This window comes from Rutidosis leptorrhynchoides, chromosome 8 (genome assembly GCF_046630445.1).
Source record: "Rutidosis leptorrhynchoides isolate AG116_Rl617_1_P2 chromosome 8, CSIRO_AGI_Rlap_v1, whole genome shotgun sequence".
Lineage (NCBI taxonomy): Eukaryota > Viridiplantae > Streptophyta > Magnoliopsida > Asterales > Asteraceae > Rutidosis > Rutidosis leptorrhynchoides.
In genome coordinates, this window is record NC_092340.1 from 62,646,387 (window position 1) to 62,658,459 (window position 12,073).

The window sequence follows — 12,073 nt, forward strand, 5'->3', positions numbered from 1 at the left end:
TCAACAAAAAAAGTCCAAAGAGTTAATAGACTAAAGGGAAAGCTCTCCATTCTTGGTTCTCATGTAGTTGGATCCTCTGGAACCACAAGAATCGTTAGGTTGAATTAGAATGATATTCCAACTCATCACCTTTGAGTGATATTTTGAGAAGAGTTCTTTAGAGAGCACAATATGACGAAAATTGTAAAATTTGTTCAGTGGAGTCATTGTTTATCGTTAGCCTATATGGTAGAATGAGGCGGGAGATCTGAGAGGCGTTGTTAGCTGATACAAAGCTACATGTAGCCTCTAATTGAATGGATCCGGCGATTCAATCTATGAAGAATCATTAAGCAGTAGTTTTGGCTTGTGCCAAAAGATGAAGAAAAAAGAAAGAAAATGATTAAGAAATCGTTGGTTTATGGATGTGTGATATCATATAAAGAGTCACGTTTCTACCCCTAGTAATTAACTTTATCGAAAATTTTAGCATTTATTTGCTTTATTTGATAGATCAAGTGATTATGAAGGCGATGCAAAAAGAATCGAAGAAAAACGCGTGTAAAGGGAAAAATTAGAGCGAAAACGGTGAAAATCAAGTTACGACCAATATTAACCCCATTATCGAAGATTTTAGCATTTATTTGTTTTATTTGATAGATCAAGTGATTATGAAGGCGATGCAAAAAGAATCGAAGAAAAACTGGTGTAAAACGAAAAATGTAAAGCGAAAACAGTGAAAATAAGTTACGACCTCGGTGACCAAGTTATGATCTCGCACACAGGCCAAAACAAGACAAATGGCCTGAACGACCCTTTGCCATTTGAATGACCGTGGTGAATAGCCTGCCTTTAATGATCATGCTGAACGACCGTAACGGGTTGGTGAATGGCCTGGTGAACGACCCCTTATCATTTGAATGTCCATCTTGAATTGTCTGTCCACCTGACTCAGATCCATAAATAAGGCCATTTGATCCTCATATAAAAAAAATATTTCATCACAACGCACTCAAATACTTTTAATTTCCAGTTTTTAGTTAGCATTTTAGTTAATTAATTATTCGGAGAATATTTTTAAGACTATGCGCTCGAGGGCAAATTACTTGTAAGCTACATTTATCAGGTTTTAATCTATCACGCGCCAACAATTGAGTCATCCAGGTGTATACGCATTTGATTCCGAATATGCTGTTCCTTGCACAGAAACCCAACACTTACAAATGTGAAAGTTGTGACTAACCAGTATCTTGCATTGTTTATTTTAGTTACAACATAAAAATATCAGATTAATCCATTAGTTTAGCTTTTGAAGGACGATTACAATACAATGCACTTATATCAAAGTCAATATATATATATATATATATATATATATATATATATATATATATATATATATATATATATATATATATATATATATATATATATATATCCAAACCGTTGTAATAAATTAATGGATTTTTGTAACGATAGTCCATAATGCTTTCATTAAGGTGCATAGAAAGCTTTTAAAATTCAATAACTGACATTTCAAAGTCAATGGTAACAGCTATGGATAAGGTGTTGTTTGTTTTTTATTTATTTATTAAAGACTCTATTAGGTCTTATGTCTACGAGCGGGCGGGCGGGCCGACAATTTCATTTAAGATGGTTTGTTTTTTCCGAAGACATAACGGAATAAGTGCTTCATATGTCTTTCAGTTAGAAGCTCTAAAACATAGCTTCAAAATTTATAAGACATTTTAATAACTCTTCCAACCTTATCCCTTGTCTTCTAACCCTTCTCCAACCACCTACTCACCTCAGCACCAGCATCACCATCTCCAGCGACACCATCTCCGGTGACACGACTCCCTTTGTTTGATCTGTGTAAGGGATCAAAACCCTTGAGAAAAACTAAGATGAAACAAATTAAGGTAAAAAAAGAAAAGCCTTACGATGAATGATTCTCCGATTTTAAAAACATCTCAATCTTTTTCTGGTTTGAGCTATTTCATCACCAATAACAGTGACAAAATCGATGGTGAAAAGCCAGATCGAATCATCGAAACCCGTTATAAACCCAGATCGAAAACCCATTTGTAAGGGTTTGAGGTATTTTTTTGTAGTTAGAAAACCGAGATCGAAAACCCGTTCAAATCTGGCCGGGGATGGTGGTGAACCGAATCTTCTTCGAATTCTTCGTTACATTCTCCTTCAAAATCTTCAGATTTACTACGATATTCCCAGATTTATTGCATGTTGCTTAACATGAAAAAAATAGAGTAACAAAGCACTATTGATATTGGAGGTGGAACGAAGGTTTTAAATTTTGTAATTGAATATTATGAATATGAATGATTGTTTATATTACTACCGTTTATTATCATATTTTTGAGCTTTCTGCAATTGTTTACTGTATTAATGTTTATTCATTATATTTATTTATTTTTTTAACAGTAATAATCAAGCCAACATGTTTATCTATATTTTGATAATAATGGTTTAATAAGGAATCAAATAAGAGGAATAAATTTTGATAATACAGTCATTATTGAACAAGAGAAAAGTTTTAATTTTATTGTATAGATCTTCAATTTTCAACACACATACCTTCCGAAGATCTTTAAACAAAAACATCTTAAAAAACAAACAACACCTAAGTCTTTTATACACATTAACGAGAACTCTAGAGGCCGTCATTAAAAAAATCAATAATTAATTAATATCATTACATTACAATCACAAATTATAAGTCTACAATTTATCTTATTGGCATGCTTTACGGGCATAGATTTCTAAAAAACACGCTAAATGAATTGCAAACTTACATTGTAGACATTTAAGTATCATGTCCAAATATATTATGCTACGACAATGATTGCACTCTCTCATTCTTTCTGGAGCAAATGAAAGAGGGTGCTCATGAACGTGAGCCGCGTTATAAATTCCCCCAAACTTTACATTTAAAAACTCTGAATAGTGATGTAGCGTGTATGTTTCTGGTTGAAGAATTGATGGCGCACAATCCACATGTGCAGATTGAACACACTCGTCACAATGATAGAAGACTGTTTGAGCATCGAAATAAGGTGTTTCACAAATTTCACAAAAGTAATCACTCTTATGGTTCTCAATTGGAGAGTAACTCAACTTCATTGGGTGTTTGTCATACGGGTGTTCAATTGTCTCGCTCACTAATAAAGCACATTTGGGATGTAGATGAATATTGCAAACGTCACATTTGAATGCAAATCCGAAAAAATGCCACTTACACATTCGACATTGAACCTTTTTTGCATCAACTCTAGAAAGGAGAAGGAGGTGATTTTGGTGAGCCTTGTGGGTGATATTTTTGGGTATGAATGCACAAAAAACATCCACATAGTAATCACATAGGACACAACAATAAACAAATCCATTACTAGGTAAATTGCACATAGCACATTTGAAAACTTTAAGAACCTTGGAAGGGATATTTGGATAGTAAATCAGGGGATGCCGGTGACCAGGGTGGTCGATCACTTCGACCGGAAGTCGGGTGCACCACTCATGGAGTACAAAGTCACAATTTTGATCCTCTTTGGCGCACATGTAAAACGGTGGACCCGTGATTGGTTTCGCACATCCATTGCATAAAAGTTGAATCTTTTTCTTTGGGTTATAATATGAAACCTTTTTACCTCTTGAATATAGGGTTGGCTCCGTAACATTCACTAGAATTAGTGGATGTTGATGACTAACATGTTTTCTTATTACATCGTTGGTTCCGAACGTCATCGATGGAGTATCTTTATAGAACAAGTGTTTTAGTAAACTATACGATTCATTAGGAAATGGAAGTTGAAGAAGATCCGGATACTCATTATCATCATAATTTTTGACGAGTTTTTCCATACCTATTATTAATGAATCAATTTATTATAGATACTCCATCATCCTAAAATAAAGGGCAACTAGGCCAAAATGGTAACATAAAATTTAAAATTTCTCGATAAAGGCAATATTGATTTCTCATTTACTCATAAGGATCTTTGATTTGAATTTAGCTTGTAAAAAGGATTCTAATTCGAAAAAAAATTCAATAAATATAAACTTCATCTATATAGATATATTTACCTGGAGAGGTTAGGATGGACATGAAGGACTCACGTCTGTTTGTTGCACAATTAAGATGAGTATAGTATCTACACTTGTCGCATTTATAAATCCAATTGTTGTCACTAAAATCTAGATCACATATCCTACAATTGGGATAACTTTTATCACGTTGATATGATTTTGAAAAGGAATACGCAAGAGTGAGTGGGTGAGCATGGGTGAAACGATCATCTGTGGTTTTTTCAATAAGCTGTTAAAATACAATGCAAATTTAGAATAATATGGAATTAGTAAATGTATATGGGTAAAATATCTAGATATTAATATGTATAAGAAAATATCTAGATATTAGAATATGAGAGAAAAATCTAGAAATTGAAATGTAATAGAAAAATCTAGATATTTGTAGGTTGTAGAAATATCTAGATATTTATATATCCATGGAAATATCTAGGTTCTAGAATGTTCCATGGAGTAGTATAAATATGGGAGGAGATTTCATTTGTGTAGTTTGTGAAAGTTGTGAGAGTGAAATAAGAAGTGAGTTGTGAAGAAGAGAAGAAGAGTGTGAGTTAGCGAAAGTAGAGAAGAGAAAGCTTGTAAGTAATATTATAATTGTAATTTAATATAAGTGTTTTTGTTAAGTTTCCCGATCAAGCCTTAGTTTGTGTTTAAGTTCTTAGTGCACTTTTGTTGTTCTTACTATATGGTCGGCTCTGCCGCCTAAGTAATACATGGTGGGTTATACCGCCTAAAGATATATGGTCGACATTGTCGCCTAAGTACATTGTGCACTAAGGATTTATAAAATTAAAGGCTAACCAACGTCAAAGTGTTGGTCTAGTGAGTGAGTATAACCTAGGTCCTCTATAGTGGTGTGTTGGGCTCGTCGAAGCTTCCAACAATTGGTATCAGAGCGGGTCGTTCGAGACCATTTCTAGTGGAGGAAATCGGTAAACGTTGGACGTTTACATCGACTTGTTTTCACCAAGGCTCTAAGGGAGATTCTGTGGAAGCATAGTTAGGAACTGTGAAAGCTCATCGGTCAGGGACCAAGCTTATTGGACGTTGGACGTCATGATGGCAGATCTTGCAAGTACGAGCAGTGGAATCAAGAGTCTCAATAACCACAACTATGGTTATTGGCGGACTTGTATAGAATCCTACCTACAAGGACATGATTTATGGGAAATAGTTGCTGGCAGTGACACAACGCCTCCACCGAAAGAAAATGCTGAAGCCTTGAGAAAATGGAACATCAAGGCCGGGAAGGCTTTATTTATATTGAAGACTACAATCGAGGAGGATCTATTGGAGCACATTCGTGACGAGAAAACACCAAAGGCAGCTTGGGAAACTTTTGAAAAATTATTTTCAAAGAAGAATGAAGCACGCCTCCAGCTCTTGGAAAATGAGCTCGCGGGTATCTCACAAGGAAGTCTGTCTATTTCTCAGTATTTCACCAAGGTGAAATCAATTTGCCGTGAGATATCTCAACTTGTTCCTGAAGAGAAAGTGAGTGATGCAAGGATGAAGAGAATTATCATCCATGGCTTAAGATCCGAGTATAATGGATTTATAGCCGCTGTGAGAGGATGGCCTACTCAACCATCATTAATAGAGCTGGAGAATTTATTGGCTAACTAAGAGGCATTAGCCAAGCAGATGAATGAAGTGAGCATAAAAGGAGAAGAAGAAGCACCCTTCACCAATAAGAAGAAAGCTATGTCTCGAAGACAAGAGGCGATGAAAGCAAGTAAGACATATGGGTGGAAGGGTCACCTAAAATCAAAAGGCAACGCTTCAGGGGGAGCTCAACAAGGAAGAAGAGATCATCGCCAACAATACGGGAAAATGATAAGAGAAAGAATGGTGAATGCTTCAATTGTGGCAAGAAGGGTCATTTTGATCGAGATTGTAGATTCCCCAAAAGGCGAACTTTCGAAGGAAATGTGGCTGCCACAAGAGATGAGAAGAAAGAGGTCACATTCGAAGCAACCATTAATGAGGAAACACGGGATGCAGAAGCAGGACTCTCCGTTGAAGCTGACATGGATGATCAAGCTCTTGCAGCAACCTTAAAGTCAAAAATAAACTATAAAGATGATTGGATCATTGATTCCGGGTGCTCAAATCATATGACCAATGATGAGACGAAGCTGCAAGAAATGGAGGATTACAAAGGAAAGAGAGTCGTGTTGACAGCCGACAATTCAAGGTTGTCTATTTCTCACATTGGAAAGACAATAATTCCAAATGAAGGCGACTCTCATAAGCTCCAACTCGAGAAGGTGTATCTTGTCCCTGGCCTAAAGAAGAATTTACTATCAGTACCACAATTGACAGCAGAAGGGAATTATGTGCTCTTTGGACCAGAAGATGTGTCCGTATTCAAGAGAGTGAAGGTGGTTGGCAATCCAATTATGCAAGGAAGAAGAATAGAGTCGGTCTATGTACTATCTGCTGAAACAGCATATGTCGATAAGACTCGAAAGAATGAGACGGCTGATCTTTGGCATGAACGTCTTGGGCATGTGGGCTACAACAAGTTAAAGGAGATGATGGTGAAACACATAGTAAATGGGCTTCCTCAAATTGATATCCGAACAGATACAATATGTGATGGATGTCAATTTGGAAAAGCTCACCAATTGCCATTCAAGGAGTCACAACATCAGTCCAAGACACCACTAGAGCTCATACACTTAGACGTCTTTGGCCCAGTGAAACAAACATCACTTGGAGGAATGAAGTATATGGTGACATTCATTGATGACTTCTCAAGGTATGTGTGGGTTTACTTCATGAAGGAAAAGTCGGAGACTTTTCAGAAGTTTAAAGAGTTCAAGAAGAAGATAGAAAGTGAGCTCAATAATAAGATTAGGTGCTTACGCACAGATAATGGAGGAGAATATTTATCAACCGAGTTCAATATCTATCTTGAGAAGCACAAGATCAGAAGGCAATTGACTTGCCCCAATACTCCACAACAGAATGGAGTGGCGGAACGCAAGAATCGTCACCTTGCCGAAACTTGTCGAAGTATGCTTCATGGTAAGAATGTACCAGGAAGATTTTGGGCCGAATGTATGAGGACGGCATCATACGTGATTAATAGGCTTCCACAAATGAAGTTGGGGCATATTTCACCGTATGAAAGATTATGGAAGATCAAGCCAACCGTCAACCATCTCAAGGTTTTTGGATGTGTATGCTACGTCTTCGTGCCAGATCATCTCCGAAGCAAATTTGATAAGAAGGCAATTCGGTGCATTTTTGTCGGTTATGATGAATCAAGAAAAGGATGGAGATGTTGTGATCCAAATACTGGAAAGTGCCATACTTCAAGAAATGTGGTATTTGATGAAGCTTCTTCATGGTGGTCACCTCAAAAGATAGAGCTTCCAGAATCTCATGAATTAGAAGAAGTCCCAGAAGGAAGAGAAGAACGTGAAGAGCACGTATTGGATCCAACTAAAGAACGAGATGGGTCGTACTCTAAGGAAAAGAGTCCATGGAAAACTGGTGTACATCAATCTATATCCGAGGAGGTTCGTCCAAGCCAAAAGGAAGTCGAGGAGCATGCACAAGAATTAAGGAGATCAACAAGGCCGAGGAAACCTAATCCGAGGTATGCCAATGCTGCTCATGTGGATGAATCAATACCTATTGAGCCTTCCACTTATTAAGAAGCAGCACAAAGTCAAGAATGGCAGAAAGCGATGGAAGAAGAAATTAATGCACTAAAAGAAAACCAGACATGGAGTTTAGTTCCAAAGCCAAAAGATGTAAAACCAACATCTTGTAAATGGGTTTACAAGGTGAAGACTCGATCAGATGCTTCCATTGAAAGGTATAAAGCTCGACTTGTTGCTAGAGGTTTTTCTCAACAATATGGGCTGGATTATGAAGAAACGTTTAGTCCAGTGGCGAAGATCACAACAATTCGAGCTCTACTAGCTTTAGCTGCTAGCAAATCTTGGAAGTTATGGCAGATGGATGTCAAGAACGCTTTCTTACATGGAGAACTTGACAAAGACATTTATATGGAGCAACCAAGAGGCTTTGAAAACAAGATCCATCCTGAGCATGTCTGCAAATTAAAGAAAACACTATACGGCTTGAAGCAGGCTCCAAGAGCTTGGTACGGGAAGATTGGCGAGTTCTTAGTACAAAGTGGTTTCACAGTTGCTCCTTCAGATTCTAGTTTATTTGTGAAACAAGATCAAGGAAAACTAGCCATAGTGCTAGTATATGTGGATGACTTAATCATCACGGGAGATCACTATGAGGAGATCCAAAGAACAAGAGAGAATCTGTCTATCAGATTTCATATGAAGGAGCTTGGAGAACTCAAACATTTTCTTGGACTCGAAATAGAGCAGAAAAGAGAAGGATTATTTCTGGAACAACAGAAATATGCGCGAGATCTTTTACAAAAGTACGGAATGCTTAATTGCAAACCTATCTCAACTCCGATGGATCCGAATACAAAACTACGAGCAGATGAAGGAAAATGTCTTCAAGATGTTACCATGTATCGAAAGATGGTCGGAAGTCTTATTTATCTCACACTAAGCCGGCCAGACATATCTTATGCAGTTGGAGTGGTTAGTCGATACATGAGCAATCCGAAGAAGCCTCACCTTGATGTTGTACGACGCATCTTAAGGTATGTTAAAGGCACTATTAACTTTGGCATTTTGTACAAGAAAACAAAAGAATGTCACGTGACTGGATATTGTGACGCCGATTACGCTGGAGACTATGATACACGACGGTCAACAACTGGATACATGTTTAGTCTTGGATCAGGAGTAATATCATGGTGCAGCAAGAGACAACCAACAGTATCCTTGTCAAGCACTGAAGCAGAATATCGATCGGCATCGTCAGCAACACAAGAAATTACATGGTTGAAACAACTAATGGAAGATCTTCATCAATCAACAGACTATCAAGTAGAGCTTTTCTGCGACAACCTATCAGCTATACGTCTAGCAGAGAATCCAGTCTTTCACGCAAGAACAAAACATATAGAAGTACACTATCACTATGTTCGCGAGAAGGTCCTTGAAGGGGAGATCAAGATGGTGCCAACAAAGACAGATGAACAGGTAGCAGATATATTCACCAAGAGCCTAAGTAAATCGAAGTTTACAAAATTCAGAGAAGCACTTGGAATTGTCTGCAAGACATCGTTGGAAGAAAATTTGCATTGAGGGGGAGTGTTAAAATACAATGCAAATTTAGAATAATATGGAATTAGTAAATGTATATGGGTAAAATATCTAGATATTAATATGTATAAGAAAATATCTAGATATTAGAATATGAGAGAAAAATCTAGAAATTGAAATGTAAAAGAAAAATCTAGATATTTGTAGGTTGTAGAAATATCTAGATATTTATATATCCATGGAAATATCTAGGTTCTAGAATGTTCCATGGAGTAGTATAAATATGGGAGGAGATTTCATTTGTGTAGTGTGTGAAAGTTGTGAGAGTGAAATAAGAAGTGAGTTGTGAAGAAGAGAAGAAGAGTGTGAGTTAGTGAAAGTAGAGAAGAGAAAGCTTGTAAGTAATATTATAATTGTAATTTAATATAAGTGTTTTTGTTAAGTTTCCCGATCAAGCCTTAGTTTGTGTTTAAGTTCTTAGTGCACTTTTATTGTTCTTACTATATGGTCGGCTCTGCCGCCTAAGTAATACATGGTCGGTTATACCGCCTAAAGATATATGGTCGACATTGTCGCCTAAGTACATTGTGCACTAAGGATTTATAAAATTAAAGGCTAACCAACGTCAAAGTGTTGGTCTAGTGAGTGAGTATAACCTAGGTCTTCTATAGTGGTGTGTTGGGCTCGTCGAAGCTTCCAACATAAGCAACCTTTTTGGTAGAAACACACAATCATTGTGTATGGGCGGGCTAGAAGAACAAAGGACACATTGATAGAACGCACCTTTATGTTCCTTTCCACATGCACCACACTCGCATAATATTTGTTTGTCTCCAGCAATGCTTGCAAGTGGGTGTACATGGCTAGGATGATGGATGAGATTGATTCTTAAACATTTTGTAGCACACTTGATGTCAATAACAAAACTATAATCATGATCACAATAATAGCTAAGCTCAGTACCATGATCATAATGTTTTCTACAAATATTGCAAGACCAACTACCCCACTTGCCACCGAGAATAAGAGTATGAGATACGTGGGAAGGGTGTTCCATCGTTTTCGGAAGTTCTCCACAAAACTTGTGAATAGCATAGCGACAATGATCACATTTGTAGTAATATCTATGGCACCAATAAATTGTTTCACCACATTGTTTACATTCACATTCAAAGTCGGGTTTTGTAACAAAATCCTTCTCATCATTATCATCATCTTCATTACTCTCTTCTTCATAGTTTAATGTATGTTTTGACCACAAATCAATGAGACTCAATGGGTGTTCATGTTCAAACATCCTTATCTATTTTTTCGTAAATTTTAAATAATTAAAAGAGGAAAATGAATTGCTTGATTAAATTTTGAAAAGAAAGATCTTTGGTAATATAAGGATGAAAAGAGATGACTTTATTATATGAGTATCAAACTAGATTTAGGGATAATGTTTTTGCTTGTTGGTTTAAAAAGTAGATTCCAAAGAAAACAAAGTATGATACATATATTCAATGTTTTTTATGGTACAACACACTATGAAAGGAATTGAAGATTGATCATGTCATCATGAAAGTAAATATTATAATTCCTAATATTTTGTAGTATTTATTAGTTTAAATGTTAGAGTACTAATTAAGGAATTTTTAAACCGAAGGGCATAATTTTGTTTTTATCAAATTTGTAGAACACGTATATGCATACACGAAATTTATAAAATTATAGTATAACCGGTCTTAGAAACACTGATTTGTCTATGTCACCAAAAACCTAATTTGGCAAAGCTGGTTTAATCTTACATGTCATCTACCTAGCTTGCTTTTTGTGAACCTAATAAAATCGGCCTTCCCAAGACTAATTTTATCCTTTTTGTCAGCATAAAGACCCGCACGTAGCTCATTTAAACCTGCACAAAGACCTCCACATATACTAAATCACAAATAAGGTCATGTGAATATATATTAGACGTGTACAATACTACATACTATTATGAGTCAACATAATATAAAAAATTTGCTAGGAATTTAGGACCCAACAGAACAATTGATTTATACCAATCAATCACTCACAAATGATAAACGAACTAGCTAAAGCATATGAACGATGTATAAACAACATCAAGAATTAACGTGGTTATATCACAACTCCAAAACAAGAAGAATGGTTTACTCTACGAGCGCAAACCATAGATTATTTACTATAAATTTCGCGCATACAATTATAGGATACAAGGGTTATATTTATAGTGCTAAATGAATACAAAATCAAACGCAACAGGGACTCCTAATCGCGATCCACCTGCTGCCCGCCAGACTGAATTTTGCGATCAAAACTATTACCTCGCGGTCGCTAGTATTTTAAACCATAAAAATCCAAACTTCTTGTTTAATTCGACTTCACACTCAACAATCTCTCACTCGAAGGAGACATAAACATCACCCTAAAGCGATCTTCAACTGAAAATCCATCAACTGTCAATTATGTATATTCAACCTACAATTACCCTAGATTAATAGATTAATAACTCCTTTTAATATCGCCGGATGGGACACCTGAATCACACCGTACTTCCATCACTATCCTAAGAGAAAGGAAGTCTTTCGAAATCAAAAACACCGCTGATCGATAATCCAGTCTCATAGTTACTAGCTTGGGTCATCTTGGTTTCTTTCGCCACCATCTTCTTAAACCAGAAGATTATCTTCTTACGCTAGAAGACACATTGACTAGCACCTATAGTAACTCCATGACGACTGCCAACATCCAAAAAAATATAACTCCAAATTGAACGGTCCGATCGCTACCAAATTTTTATATGATTTAGACCTACGTGTGTA

General features: G+C 36.4%; 1 protein-coding gene across 1 annotated transcript; it reads right to left on the reverse strand.

Moving 5' to 3' along the window:
* Window positions 1-2,119: 2,119 nt before the first annotated feature.
* LOC139863481 (uncharacterized) lies at window positions 2,120-10,542 on the reverse strand. The gene is made up of 4 exons (XM_071852113.1): window positions 10,029-10,542; window positions 4,084-4,296; window positions 2,796-3,863; window positions 2,120-2,229 (listed from the first exon to the last, which is right to left on the reverse strand). The coding sequence occupies exons 1-4, from the start codon at window positions 10,540-10,542 to the stop codon at window positions 2,120-2,122; spliced, it is 1,905 nt and encodes a 634-aa protein (XP_071708214.1).
* Between the last annotated feature and the right edge of the window lie 1,531 nt (window positions 10,543-12,073).